The following is a 15,581-nucleotide window of genomic DNA, read 5'->3' as shown; positions in this document are numbered from 1 at the left end:
TCAGTCTTTCATCTGTGAGTCTCGTCAGCCTGCAACATCCTCCGCGACTTGGAAACGCAGTCTGAGGGAATAGAAATGATGGCGAGGAAAAAACAAAAGCAGAAAAAGAAAAAAAAAGAAAAGCGCTTCGTAAGGCATTGAAACGTAAAGACAAAAAACAGAAGAGCAATTAAAAACATTTTGCGAGTATTGACGTATAGAGGCCATTGTTCGAGATGCGTCTCCCGGTGGGAGACGGGAGATGGGAAATAAAAAAGCACTTCTCTTTGTTTTGTTTTTCGTCTGTTTGTTATGAATTCAAGCAAAAGGGGAAAAAAAAGTGTTGATATCTCCTCTGGTTTTTTTTCCCGCTTAAAAAGGCTTTTTAAAATGATTACTTTAGAAAAAACCACTGCAGAGAGAGAGAGAGACCCCCCCCCCCACCCCCCGCCGTCAGCCGCGGCCCCTTCCCCTCCTCCTCCCCCTCCCACCTCCTCCCCCCTGCCGCCTCCCTGCGTGGGGGGGGGAGAAGGGAAGCAGTTTGATTTTGGCAGCTCTGCACAAACTTGACATCCACGGAGGAGCTCTCAGCTCACACTCTCCTCGTAGTAAAAGTCTCGTTAAATCTCTTCGTCTTTTTAATCCCGCTCGCGCCCTTTTCTCCGCCCTCCCCCTCCCCCCACCCTCCCTCCGCTGTGATATTTATAAAACACAATCCTCTCCTCCGTCCGTCCGTCCGTCCGTCCGTCCGAGCGTTCGCTCATCCTCCTCCTCCTCCTCCTCCTCCTCCTCGTCCTCCGCCGCCCACCCCCCCCCCTCCGTGGCCTCCTTAAAGCTATACGCGGGTGGTGGAGTGGGAGTGCGGCAGGCCCGTGGAGTTGAAGCCGGTGGTGAAGGTGTTGTAGGGGTGCAGGTTGGGGACGCCCACCAGCGAGTTGGGGATCATGGTGATGGTGTTGGGCGTCATGAGCGGGATGTCGTCCGGCGAGCGCCGCAGCGTCAGCGTGTAGTCGGGCAGCGAGGCCAGTCGCAGCGCCGCCCCTCCCCCGACCCCCATGCCGCCGCTGTTGCCCGCCTCGCACTCGTGGTGCGCCGCCTGGCTCATCTGCAGCGACATGATCTCCTCCTCGGGGCCGTGGCGGCCGATGTCGTTGGCGGCGGCCGGGTGCTGCGGGCTGGGCTGCCCGTGGCCCGAGTCCTGCCGCCGCTTGTCCTTGCGGTAGTAGAGCGCGGCGAAGGCCAGCACGTTGAGGAAGAGCAGCGAGGCGCCCACGGCGATGGTGACGCTCAGCTCGGTGGAGTAGTCCCGCGGGTTCTCCACCACCAGGGGGTCCGTGATCACGTCGTCGCCGCCGCCGTCGGCCCACGACTCCTTGTCCTCGCTGTTGTACGCCGGCGACATGGGCGGCCGCTTGGTGTTGAACGGCCACGCGGCCTTGGCGCCGGGCCGCTTGGTGGCGCCGGCGTTCTGCGTGGCCTCCGGCGGCGGCACTTTGGTGGTGGTGGAGGTGTAGTGGAACATGTCGTGCAGGTTGTACAGGTGCGGCACCAGGTGCTTCCAGAAGGCCACTTTGGTGGCGCGGTAGTGGTCGCGCACGCGCGGCTTGAGGCCGATGTGCAGGTAGAGCTGGTCCTGCGGGTTGTACTTGGACCAGGCCACCTCCTCGAAGCGGTTGGCCTTGGTGTGGATGAACTTGGTGTCCTGGGGGACCGGCTTGTTGGGGTCGCTGCGGAGACACGCAGACAAAAAGAGTAAATAGACTGAACTTACATGAAGCGCTTAGTGGCTGCGTTTCCGTTACCCCTAGAATTGCGCAAAACCTAAACATCGCAATGAAAAACTGGTAATCCAAACACCTGAACTTCGGAAAAATCTCTCAAATATGGCTACGAGGTTTTGATGCTCTCATGAGGTGGTTTTTCAGACGCATCGATATAGAGGAACATCACAAAAGTGTCATGGAAACACTTTTTTTTCGCATTTACAAGTCACCGGACGTGACGTACGGGGTCACATGACCAGTTCACTTCAATTGAACTTTACGAGAATTACGGCGCTTCACACCATTCAATGGAAACACCTGCAAATCGCAATTGTACTTTGTCGAAACTTTTGAAATACCGCTTTTATTTGGCGAAAAACTGGAATGGAAATGCAGCTAGTGTTACCGATTAGGAAGGTTTATTCATTGGACGAAATTCCTTGGAGCCTCTCCCAGCTGTCGTTGGGCGAAGGCAGGGTGACACCCTGGACAAACCATTCGCACTGACATACACACACACACACACCTACGGTCAGTTCCCAATTCACCTCACATGCATGTTTCTCCACGCAGACACAGGGAGAACATGCAAGCTCCACACAGAAAGGCCCCAGGCCCGGAATGGAACGTGCGACCTTCTTGCAGTGAAGCGACAGCGCTAACCACTGCGCCACCGCGCTACTCCGAATACGAAGCAACACAATACAAAAACAACATAATAACAAGACAGGACAGGCAAACAATCATTCAAGCACGTTGCAACCTCAATTTGGACAAAATGTCAATAACAACACAATGGCCTCTCACTCACCCACACTCAACATTCACACACACACACACACACACACACACACACACACACACACACACACCAATGGGCCCATTGCGAGCCTATTTAGGGTCCAGTGTCTTGCCCAAGGACACTTTGACACGTAGACTGGAGAAGTCGGGATTGAAATCCCCAAAACCCTTCAATCATTGGACGACACGCTCGACCAACTGAGCCACAAATGCCACATGAAGAAAAAAAGGTGGCGGTGGTGGGATTCTGACGGTCCTGTTTCATTATTCATGCCTTCCTGCTGTTTCCTTTTTTTTTTTTTTTTCCAAAAACGCGTAAAAATAGTGAACGCAGACGGAAATAAAAACGACGACAACATTATCAGTCACAGCTTATGTCTTGGCATGGAAAAGGGGAGCTAAGCTCCTCACGGAGAATTTACTAATCACAATCATTAGAGGTGACGAGGATTCTCGGCGGCAAACCCGCCATTAATCCATCCAGGTGTTCCAGATGTCAGCGCTGAGCGGTCGCTGGGCCAAAAATCTGGTGACCCCGCCCACATCCGACCCCTCCTCCCGTCCCGAACAGAAAGAGGAGGCTTTTAAAAGTAAACACATATGAATAAGTCAGCGGGCTTGTGGCTCCCGTCAGGAGGCATCTTGTTGCTGACGATCCCGCGCCGGCGGTGGAGCCCCAACACTAATTGCTGTGGGATGGCGAGCCGCAGTGTGCGCGCGGCATCCGGCGCTACCGGGCTCGCAAAGCGGGCCGAATAAATCAAGACGCTAAGAGGAACCTGGAGAGCCACATGCGCCTCTGACTCTGTGTGTGTTTGTGTGTGTTTGTGTGCCTCTGAAACACAACGTAGGATCATCTTAGGTAGACTGCAGTACCTCTTTTCATCTACAGAGTTCACTGTTTCGCTTTCTCCATTCCCCCCTTTACTCCACTGCCTCCTCCTCCTCCCCCCCCCCCCCTCCCGCAGCAGATGGCCGACCATTTCAATTACGGCGAAGCCATTGATTTATTGAATAAATTAACATACGGCCATCCTCTACAATCACGCGGCTCCTCCTCCACGCCGCCGCAATGCTAACGTCTGAGGGTCCGAGAACATGTTTCTGAAGAGTTGTTTTTTTCCCTCCTTCCCGCCGCCGAAAAACCAACCTGGGGAAAGAAGCGTCGCCACCTGGAAAACACAGTCGCCGATGTCGGAGCGGAGGAGCTTGAAAAAGCCTGTTGTCGGCGCGACATTTCTCTAAATGTCAGGAAATCTCCCTGTGCGTGTCTGACTGCGACGCCAGCAGCGAGCCGAGTTAAAAGTTAGGGACACGACTGCTTCTGCAGTGTGTGTGTGTGTGTGTGTGTGTGTGTGTGTGTGTGTGTGTTTTTTCCCGCACTCGCTCTCCTTCGTCTTGTTCGTGTAGTTGTTGTCGGTGTTTTTTTTTCTTTTTCTTTTTCTTTCCCTGGCACGGGCTGAAAAATCCCCAAACACGGGAGGAGAGAATTAAACGGCGTGCCAGGAGAACTCACCCTCCATCCTCCCCTCCTGTTCATTCCTCTCCTGTCAATTTTTCTTTTTCAGGTCAGTGCTTCTGGGAGAGGTGAGGGAGAGAGAGAAGGAGGAGGAGGAGAAGGAGGTGGTGGGAGGAGGTGAATCAAATTGAGACGGCTGCAGCCGCGGCTCTGGACCCCCCCGTGTCAGCGGAGCGGACCCGTAAATAACCTCTTTTATTAGGCTCCTAATGATCCCCGATGAATATTGACAGCCGGACGATGATGACTTTGTGGCTGAATATCAGTAATCAAGTTTCAAAGGAGCGGGTGGTGGAGGTAAGGTCATATTGATCCCCCTTTCCTCCACCCCCCCAGCTCACCTCGTGCACAACATGCCAAAGAACAGGACGTCGATGGAGATGCGCTGGTTCGCAGCCTGCGTGCTCGCAGCGTGCAGCCGCGCAACGGTGCAAAGCAAATTTTCTCCAGCTCGCCACTGTATCTCTCTCTCTCTCTCTCTCACACACACACACACACACACACACACACACGCACGCACGCACGCACGCATGCATGAGCATGACAATGATGGAGCTCAGAGCAATCTGAGTTAATGGGAATCCCCGGCTTCTCCATCCTCCTTTTCACGCAGGTCAATTTGCTAAATTGCTGAATGCTGGAAAAACTGTGAGTTTGCGAGCTTGTGTGTGTGTGTGTGTGTGTGTGTGTGTGTGTGTGTGTGTGTGTGTGTGTGTGTGTGTTGGGGTTGGGGTCGGGGGGGATAGAAGGTACTTGGGTAAATCTCTCAAAACAATCAGCGGGTGCAGGCAGCATGGGAGCCTGAACACGCTGAGGTTTAGGTGGGGGAAAGCTCCGGTGGCTGCCTGGTTGACTCAGTGCAAAGTGAAGATGAATAATTTAGGCAACACAAAGAAATCAATGCGCCATCTTTAGTTAATTTGATTTGCCCGCGTTAGAGAACAACTGGGCTGCCTTATCTAATTACACACGCGCACGCATGCCCGGGTAATTGTTGCAAAGTCAATAGTAAACATTCCTTTGAACAGTTTCCACCAGCCGCCGCCGCCGCTTCACTTTTTGCGCCGCACGCCGCCTTTGAAGTGGCGCCCTGAGCGGCGGTGGAGTCAGCGGAGCTGATCTGGGACCTGCTGTGAGCGAGGGTGTCACCGCGCACCCCCCCCACCCCCCACCTCGACTGCACCAGGCGCACGGGCACGACTTTTAAAGATTCTGACTGAAGCACTTTATTGCTTTGTTTTCGGGGGCAACTTAATGGCGGTGCCTCATGCAAAGGAGTAAAAGCTGCTAAGCCAAGATAATCCTCAGACCACGTCGGGAGCCCAGCCGCTACAAACGTCCCATACTTTGCAAAATTCACTTTGTTAATGTGCTCGGACAGTAATCTGTCTTTCTAGCTCGCCAATGAAATGCCCGGTCCAACTCCTGTGTATTTTTCTCTCTGAACTTTTCAAAAAGTGCAAGCTAAAACACGCATTTCTGGCAATCAACCCTTTGTGATGTCACAAAAGGCAGTGCAACTTCCTCATGGAGAGGGACGGCATGCCCAGCCAGGTGCTGCTTCGCCCTCTGACCCCTTGTTTTGATCCCTTTCCAAACATGAAGCATCTCGTCAACAAACAAAGGGTTAAATCTGATGATCTTTAGAATGACTGATTGTTTGAAGCAGCACCAGGACAGCGATAAAACGTCACTTGTAAAGACTCTGTATATCAATTGCATGTTGATGAGGCTCTGTTAGCTCGTTAGCTAGCTAATTAGCCGGCTTCTTCCCTTTGAGCCGACGCTGCCTGCAAACATTCCCCTCTGCAAGTTGATACGCAAACAGAATTTCTTTACACTTCACACACTGGGGACTCTGTTGAGAAACTGGGACTTGGTTTAAAGGGTGGGGGAGGGGGGGGGATTCTTCTGCAGCTCTTGCATGTATTTTGTCATTTGAGTGGAGGGAAACGCCTCAAGAGACGAGCATTTCCAAAATCAACAAGTCACATCTGAACAATTTAGACACAAAAGCAGGGAGCAGTAAATGGGAAAAAAAATAAGCATTTCTTTTTCTTTATTTTTTTAAATTTGGCAATTGGATCTTCACAAAACACTCCAAGACAAGAGTCTCATTTCCGCGCGTAGTAACAGGCGCTTTTGGCTGGAAACCTCACAGGCAATCTCCCAGGTACGATCAGGCCTTCTACCCGAGTTGAAAAAAAAAAAGGAAAAGAGGACAAAACAGCATGAATATTGCATTCAACTATCATCAAGTTGTTCGAGCTGTACTCTTCGCAATGCCTTAATCTCCGCGCTGAGCCCCATTAGCGCGCCACCGGAGACGCTTTGCTTGGGCCCGCCGCTCTTATTAGTTTTATGTGTGAAATAACGCAATCACCGGGAAGTCAGCGGAGGCCGGTCGCCGCACGAAACTCAGCGATACGGGCAAAACAAAAGCGGAGTGAAAAATAGCTCGGGAACGCTGTTCTCGACTCCGACCTGGGGCACTGAGAAAACCCCCCGCACAGCTGGCGAGGAAATTTTTAATGGTGCAGTCCGACCGACCGACGGGCTGAATCCCATCACAAGGAGCCTTCCGGAAACTTCCCCATAATCTCTCGGCCGTGTCGACGGGAAGCTGAAACGTCGCTGACGTGCTCTCGCCGGCCGCGGCGCGACGCGCTCCTCGCCATTAGCTGATGGGCCGCCGCCTGGCCGTGTCGTGTCGGAGCCCCACTTAATCTGGACGCGGCCTGCTGGGAAGGCGGGCGGCCGGGTGGCCGGGCGCTTGGGATTATTACACCCATAAAAACTTGCTGTTTTAACGGCCTGCCCGACTCTCCGCGCCGTGTTGGTGCCGTAAACAACCCCCGCCCCCCACACGACAGCCCCTCCCCCCCAGGCCCCGCCCACGTCCACTGCTGTCACGATGATCTGTTGATCCCCGTTAACCTCGCCGCCCCGCCGTCCACATGCATGTTTATGAGCTTGTGTGTTTGATTGACTGGGATTTTTTTTTCCCCTCCCTCCCTCCCTCTCTCTCTCTCCCTCTCTCTCTCTCTCTCTCTCTCTCTCTATCACTCTCTCGTGTGCGTGTTGGTCGGTTGTGTACGTCGCTCTCGCCTGACCTTTGACACCACCACACGGGTGCAGCACAACCCCTTCGTCACGCAGTGGTACACGCGTTATAGCCTGGTGACAAGGCTCCCCTGAGGCAGGGCTGGGGGCGTGGGGGGGTGAGGAGGTGAAGAGGGGACAGTGTGGAAAAGCCTCCGGCAAGCTTGGAAAAGCGGCCCTCCGGCGCCACCTCTGGTGACAGACGGGATTGGCGTGCTTATCGCCGATTCCGAGGCCAATGTGGAACCGGCACTGATGTGGAAGGTAGATAAGCGGCGTTAAAGAGAGAAAGCACAAATAGAAAGTTCTTTTTTTTTATAATCCTGTTTCCCATGAATCCTCTCTCTCTCTCTCTCTCTCTCTCTCTCTCTCTCTCTCTCTCCCCTTCTTCATGATGTAATTCGAAACGCTTGAACGATCAAAGAGCGGCCATCACCCAGAAATGTTCAGGTGCCCCCAAGGCAGGAGAGGAAGGGCCAGGTCCACAAAGAATGGAGCGCAGTGGTCAATTTGTGGCGACTTTGCGGCCGTAATCTCCGCCACCTTTGCGTCGTGGCGCAAAAGGCGCAAAAGGTTCTGTGGATGGGACGCAGTGTTTTTGCTGCAATTTGAACAAATTTCCTTGCTTAACGGTCGTTTTTTGTGGATCTGGCCCGAAGTATATATTTCCACCGCTGCTCGATGTTCCCTGGATGCCAAGTTGAGGCCTCTCCACGTGATGCAGCTAAATGTGTGCTAATGGCGATACTAATTTCGTAAAAAAAAACAAAAAAACAACCAAAACAAAAAAACCCACAGACGCCCCCCCCCCCCAACCTCCCCGCCACCTACCTATTGCCCCCCTGCCGTTGTTGCGTAACCGACTGAAGAGCGCCCTGCGGCTGTTTATCACGCAACACCAGGTAATAGGCTAATTTTTGGATTTCTCACCTCAAGACAGCATTTTAACCTTCAGGCGAGCTTCCCTGTTTGTGGCAGAAGAGAGTGTGTGGGTGAGGGAGGCTCACCCTCACACTCTCCCTCACCCACACCCCGTCTGCACCGAGCAGCAAAACCATCAGGCTGTGCCCCTCTTACCCTTCACGCGGCCTCCTGCCGGGGCTCATTGGCTGAGCAATTCTCTCCTTGACTCTAACGGCCGGCGCAGCCCGGGGAGCTCAGTGACGCGGCGCCGTGACTTTGGGCGGCGTCGCCTCCTCATTAATGGACGCCATCGATTCGTGCGAGGATGTGAGTGACAGGAAAATAAACACACCCCAACCTCAGGCACTCTAACCCCAACCGCCCACCTTTGCAGTCTCTACTGTTTTTGACCGGAAGGTGGATGTATTTCATATCCCTTCTAAAAAACCTGGATTTTATTTCCAACACTCGACTCAACCGGGAGCGTGGCCCGTGACCTCCCCTTACCCTACCCGTAACTGTAACTGTAACTGTAACTGCAACCGTAATGGGAGGTTGAACCAATGCGCAATTCATCGGACTAATGGGAGGTCGGATTAATTGGCATTTCCCAACTCAACCAACGGGCGACACGGTGACGCAGAGGTTTAGCGCCGCCGCCTCACAGCAAGGAGGTTGTGGGTTTGATTCTGGACCTCGGACATTTCTGTGTGGAGTTTGCATGTTCTCCCTGTGTCTGCGTGGGTTCTCTCTTGGTTCTCCGGCTTCCTCCCGTACTCCAAAAACATGCACGTGAGGTGAATTGGAAACTCTAAAGTCTAAGTGTGAGAGTGAATGCTTGTTTGTCTCTATGTGGCACTGCGATGAGCTGGCCACTTGTCCAGGGTGCCACCCTGCCTTCGCCCTATGACACCCTATGATAGGCTCCAGCAAACCTCCACAACCCTAAGCTGAAGAAGCGGGTAAAGCAAATGGATCGATGGACTCAACAAACAGGTGCACGTGCAAATCCACTTTTTTTTTCGTCCATGCCCGCCGTCCTCCCCTCATTACATTCGGGACACAGCAGGGACGGCGATCAATCGTATAACAACCCGTCCACCAACCTCTCAAAGAAGCGACACCGCTTCCTCACCTTCTCTCGTGGCGCCAATCAGGGTCCATCAGCGCCGGTTTAATAGAGTGGGTTTGCTTTGCCGTGCACTCACCAGACTGCAAGGTTGGTACTCGGGAAAACTAAATCGGGCCGATAATCCCGAGGAAGGTGCCGGGTGGCGAAGGGTCGCTGGGCGGGTCGGGGGGGGGGGGATGAGTGATGCAACTAACCGACAGCTCGGGGCTTACAAAGAACGAGCGAGCGAGAGGAGACGGGACAAAAAACGGGAAGCCGTTCCGCTGACGAACGAGACGGCGACGACAAAAAGAAAAATAAATTTGGAGAAAAAAAAAAAAATCAACAAGATGGGCTGTAAATCAGAGCGCCGGCTGTAAAAACGGCACCGCGGTTTGGTTCCGTCTACATTTGTTAGGCTGGCAGCCATTGTCTTGAAAGACAAAGCGATCGATGTCGCATATTTTAGGTCTTGTCGTGAATGTAAAACATTTGTGCCCCCCCTTTTTTTTTCCTTCCTTTTTTCCCCCTGGGTCTGGAACAATGGGGCGGCGCCTGCATATTGAGAGTGAGGAGGAAGGCTTGAATACCTACTCCTGCGTGGCATGTGGCACGCACGCACACAGAAATAGATAAATAAAGCCTGCAAGATGGACCGACATATTTATAGCACTAATGATACACAGTGATTGATCTTTCCTGGGCTTTATTTCTTCTCTGAACTCTTTTCCCAGTCTTTTTGTTGTCAGCATGTGTGTGTCATCACATTAGTGTGAGTGTGTGTGTGTGTGTGTTTGCCCGCGTACCGTCCCAGTCGCTTTTGTCTTTAAAAAGGAAAAAAGGTGAAGTGCACAGCCTGGTGGCAAAAGTTTTTAGGGGGCGGGAGAAAAACTGTTGAAAAGCACTTTTTTGTGGCGATAAAGTGAAGCACAATTTTACCCGTCAATAGTTGCCAGGGTTAGAAAAAGAAAAGGGCAAAAAAAAAAAAAACAACAACAACAGAAAAAGACATCACACACGCACGCACACACACACACACACACACACACACACACAAAAAACAAAAAACGAAAAAAGCAACACAGCCTCTGAGCTGAGTAAATCCTCGGCTTCTGAAAACATTCCCAACTCGCAGGGAAGAACGGAATCATGGTGTAAACACACGCTTTCACAATCACACCGCACACATGTGCGGGCGCCCGTGCGGGCGCGTGCGCACACACACACACACACACACACACACACACACACACACACACACACACTTGCACTAAGAAGATTTGACAACATGCACTCTGTGTATGCTTTCATGCTTCGCTGACACTGATGGAGGGAGGGAGGGTGGGGGGTGGTGGTGGTGGTGGTGGTGGTGGTGGGGGGATTTCGCCCCGGTGAAGATGACACACGAGAGGCCGCGGACAGGAAGAGCTTTGGGGGGTGGCGGAGGGGGGAGGGTAGAAGGCCGCAGTGACACGGCGTTGACCAGCGGCGGCTCCGCAGCGGCTGGACGCCACAGCCGCCGCCGCTTTAGAGGAGCGGGAGGGCGAGCAAGTGCAATCTGGGTCACTTCATGATGAACATCTGGACGGCCGAGCCGGATGCTGCTTTGCTTTGCTGAGAGGCGGTCAGCGGCTGCCCCCCCTGCCCCCTCCCCACCAGCAACCCCCTCCAACCTCCCGACCAAAGGCGAAGGGAATTCAGCTGTGCTTTAATTAAAGGGACGTCTGCTTGAGCCAGATTGGGTCGGGTGGTGGTGGTGGTGTTGCTGGAGGAATCCATAACTGCCCCTCCCCGGTGCGGACTAATTGAGGAGGATGAACTTAACAGGCTACAGGAAGCATGTAGCATGCTAAGTGCCCGTCGCTTCCCCCTCCACGAAAAGCTAAGCTACAAACTAAAAAAAAACAAAAAACAAACAAACAAAAAACCCCCCAAAAAAGCACCGACCTGGCAACAGCAAACTATCATCCTGGCATCTAATCCGCCGGCTTTCCGAGGGGGTCTAATTGTGCCTTGGAACGGTGCCAAGGTGACACAGCACGGTGGAGATACTACCAGAGATACGGCCAAAAACCTCCTATCCAGAACACCCCGCCCCCCCCCACCCCCGCTGTCCTCCCCTACAGGTCTTAATCAAGCAGTCGTGTGGAACTCTACCAAAAAAAAAAAGTTTTTCTTGTTTTTGTCATTTCGACTTGTTTTTCCGCCTGCCCCCGGGGGGGGGGCGAAGGATGGGCTCCGGGGGTCACGGCCGAGTTCACTCAGAATCTGAGACGACGCGACTGCAGGTGATACGGAAGGGCTTTTTTCATCAGCGGCACTAATTCACTGACGTGGAAAGATGGGCGTCAGGAGTGATTCAGCCCCTGCAGGCCTCGGTCTCGGGCCTCATAAATATTCAACGCGTCTTCTTGCCCTATGACAGCTATTACTCTTAAGAAAAAAAAAAAAAAAAGATACAAGAAAAAGGGGGGTGGGACGGTCGTAAAAAAAACGCGTCTTTGTTGGCGAGATAACTTGTTTGTGTGTGTTGATGCACGGCGGCTGTCAGTCACGGGGGGGGTGGGGGGGTGGGGGGCGGCGGCGGCGGCTGATTGGCTTTGGAGCGGAACCAGCTGATATCGTTCCATCAGCGCCGCTCGTCCATTAGCGGGCTCAAGGATGCAGCGATGCGGCGGAGGCCAGAGTGGCCGCGCGATTGAACGAAAAGGCCGTCGGATTGGACAGCGGCTGATATACAGGCAGATAAAGAAAGACAAGAAAGAAAAAAAAAAAAAACAGAACAAGATTCCGGACTGCGTCCCATTCTGGGTGGGATCAATAGCTCTCTGGTCGCGGGGGCCCTGTCAAATTAAATTTCAGCTGTTCGATATGATTACTAGTAGTCACATGGACTTGAGAGATGGGCGGGACAAGAATCGCAGGGAGTCGCCCAGGACAGCAGTGATCGACTTGGCCCGCTGTGAGCCAATCGATAGCGTCGAGGGCACCGGTTTGATGTGTTTCGCCCCCCCCCCCCCTTCACGAACGTCGCAGAGTCTTATGGCTCTTGTATAATAGAGCATGGAGAGTGTTGCTAGCGGAACGCAGAGGCACGCGTGCGCGCGCGCGCACACACACACACACACACACACACACACATACACACAGGGGAGGTAGACAGCAAGGCAGGCAGCCATGCAACACAGTCACCCACACACACACTCAGTCCCGACACTCAGCCGAGCACAAAAAGCACAAGCACACATTCTGGAGGAACATTTAATCTTCCTCACATTCGATATATCTCAGGTTTTCAGGCTGGAACACATGACGTTCAGGAAGGGGGAAAAAAAAAAAAGAAACACCTCTGAAGAAATGTCTTTGTTGAAAAATGCTTCCACCGTCCTGTTGCTATCCATTGTAGAGCTTCATTTTCTAGGAGCAGCCGCTCTGTTGCTCGCACAAGGGCTTGTTTTTTTTTTCTCCCCCCTCTGAGGACTCAGATAGGACTCACGTCTTTTTTAGTAGTTTTAAAAAGGGACTGTGTTCATTACTTTGACTAATTTGCAAGTACATCTGGTTGCCTTGGCAACCCAATGGAAAAAATACTTTGAAAAAAAGTGTATTTCTTTTACTTTTTCTGTTTGTAGCAACCTACAACTAATCAGCCATTTCGTTTTTCAACAAACCCCAAGGCCTCAGAAATATTCAGTGGTGAAAAATCCAGCATTTGGTGGAGGCGGTTTCGGCGTTAATATTGAGGAAGATGTGAAAAAGAATGAGATGTGATCAACGTGAACGGGAGGTAATTCGTGTCCCGCGGACGCTGATGGATATTAATGTTGTTAAATGAGTTGCAACTGCTTGCGGAATATTGTTGAGATCATGCGCGAGTACATAATCACGGGAAGTCCACTTCCATTAGCCGCCGTTTAGCTGTGTTTACTTGCGAGTGCCACAGCTGAGCTGTGCTAGGCAAAGAATATACAAACACCATAAGTAATAACCACTCTGCTATAAAAAACAAACAAAACTCTTAACGCTGGCGGTGCAACAGGAAGCCATTATCTTATACAAATGTAATTAAAGCAGTATGCATATCGACATCTCACTGGACTTACCCGGAGCGGCTATTGCTTGCCTCACTGCTCCTTCAGTTATCGCTAACTCTGTTTTCACATACAGTCCTCTTTGATGATGAACCGAGAGAAAAGGGACTCAGTTCTTTTTTGTATTCACAATTTTGACAACTCGGAACTTTGCTGCTATGGATTATGAGTAAAAAGTTGTCTGATATGTTCTTCAGTCCATATCTGTGTGAGTGCATAAGTGTCTTCCCTTCGACCACACAACTTCACATCTGCTAATATTTACCCAACAATACATTTTTTGTTGTTTCAAGCCTCCCAACAGAATAATGCTCGTCATTTATCTACTGCAAGCATATAGGGCTAAAAACACAATGACAAAAGGTGAAGCGCATCACTTTGTGTTCACAGTGCACAGTTAAAGTGGACCACAACATGGACTTATCGCGAACCAAACTGTATTCCCTTGAGAGTGGTCAAAAAATGCTGATTCACAGGTCTAACTTTGCTTTAGTGCCGAAGGGCACCAAATGTGAAAACACCATTCAACACAACACAATGTCGTCAGGGACGAGAAGCAACCTTGCTTCTTCAGCGCAGGCCATCAAATTTCAAATAGTTTGCAGATGTTTGTGTGTTTTTTTGGCTTTCTTACTCACCCAGTTTTGGCAAAGTTGGTCCAGTAGGTCATGACCACGGCGCTGAGCATGACGTCGTTCTTGGAGAAGTTGCAGGGGAAGAGGTCGGTGGGGCCGATCATGGGTATGCCGAAGACGTAGGGCACCTCGTCCCCGTGCGCCGCGTCCGACCAGGCGGGCTTCATCAGGCTCTGGCAGTGGTGGTAGAAGGCGTAGAAGTAGGTGGGCGAGCCGTAGCGGGCGTGCAGGTCGGCCGTCACCACCGAGGGCTCCACCCACTGGTGGTCGGTGAAGAGCGCCACCAGGGTCTTGCGCCGGGTCTCGGGGTTGTCCCGGTCGGCCCAGTCCGTGTACATGAACTTGATGGTCTCCCTCAGCGTGTCCTTGCCCTCCGGGTAGCCGTACAGCGAGTCCACGAAGTCCGACACCGAGAAGTCAAAGTCGTTGCCGGACACGCCGTCCTCCGAGTCCACCACGTTCTCCACGAAGCGCAGCCCCTCGCCCTGGTTCACCCCCAGCATGATGTCGTAGTTGAGGAACTCGCCCTGCTCCATCAGGATCTCGGGGTCGTCGGGGATGACGTCGCCGTCGATGACCGGTCCGAAGGCCACGTGGTAGCGGGCCGGCTGGATGTCCTGCTCCACCAGCTCCCTGGAGCTCTTCTTCCTCAGGCAGTCCACCATGTCCAAGGTGTCCAGGACGTTGCAGCCCACCTTCTCCGCCAGCAAACGCGTGTACTTGACCGGCTGGTAGTTCACCGCCCAGCTGGACAGGGCAGAGCCGCTCTGGATGATGGCCCGGTGGAACAGACCTGCGAGACAAGGACACAGCAGCGGGACGCAAGATGAATTTCCTCGGCTTATCACTTACGGAGAGGCGGAGGGTGAGGGAGGGGGTATTATTCAGCCACGTGCAATACGACATGATAGTTTTAATTTTGGGGCCCGTCGCGATTAAAAGGGGAGCTGTCAGCCGCCACCGATAAGAATAACAAAGGCCAGACAGAACAAGTCCTTGTTGCCGCGCGGAGCAATAATGGAATCACGGCGCCGATAATGAATGTGCAGATGGTTCGGGCTCGCACAGGCGGCTCGCTCACAGACGGACAGATAGACGGACAGACGGAGGAGGGGGATCGGCACTCTGTCATCTTCCCCTCGGCCATCCATCTCGGCCCGCCGGCTTGTCCTGAATGGAGCTGCAGCCGTGGCGATAGCGAGAGAGTGACCGAGCGGGACCGGAATCATCACCCAGACGGAGGCAGCAAACGTGGGAACGTCAGATTGATGTTTTCCCGAACGTCTGGAACGTCTCCGTCCCTGTTAGTGTACAGCTGAACAGGAACGTACAGTGACTGATGACAGATGGCGCCTTTTGTGGAGTACACGCGCGCACGCACACACACACACGCACACACAGCACCCCTGCATCAGTCATGCCAAGCGGAAGTTGAAAGTCTTTTTTTTTCCCTCTTCCCCCCTTTAACCTGTCAGTGAATTCCACAGGAAGCCGGTGGGTGGATTTCCATAAATAAAACCCCAGACTTCCTCCCACTCTCGACTCGCGCGGGAGGGAAACGAGCGGCGCTACGACGACGAAACGCGGCGCTACGGGGTGCCGCGCAATCAAGGCGAGAGATCAAAACCCAAAGGGGGCGCCGTGGTCGCTCCTCCCGCATCATGGCAAGGGAAGGGG

The 15,581-nt window shown here is 52.8% G+C and overlaps 1 protein-coding gene across 1 annotated transcript; it reads right to left on the bottom strand.

Annotated features, from left to right (window-relative positions):
- Window positions 1-789: 789 nt before the first annotated feature.
- LOC142892604 (neuroligin-3-like) lies at window positions 790-15,055 on the bottom strand. Its single transcript, XM_076032797.1, has 3 exons — window positions 14,986-15,055; window positions 13,908-14,751; window positions 790-1,706 (listed from the first exon to the last, which is right to left on the bottom strand). The coding sequence occupies exons 1-3, from the start codon at window positions 15,053-15,055 to the stop codon at window positions 815-817; spliced, it is 1,806 nt and encodes a 601-aa protein (XP_075888912.1). The 3' UTR covers window positions 790-814.
- Window positions 15,056-15,581: the final 526 nt, after the last annotated feature.

Source organism: Nelusetta ayraudi, unplaced genomic scaffold, assembly GCF_046127955.1.
Source record: "Nelusetta ayraudi isolate G7.1 ecotype Tasmania unplaced genomic scaffold, CSIRO-AGI_Nayr_v1 ptg000039l, whole genome shotgun sequence".
NCBI classification, from domain to species: domain Eukaryota; kingdom Metazoa; phylum Chordata; class Actinopteri; order Tetraodontiformes; family Monacanthidae; genus Nelusetta; species Nelusetta ayraudi.
This window is presented reverse-complemented; position numbering and strand designations above follow the sequence as displayed.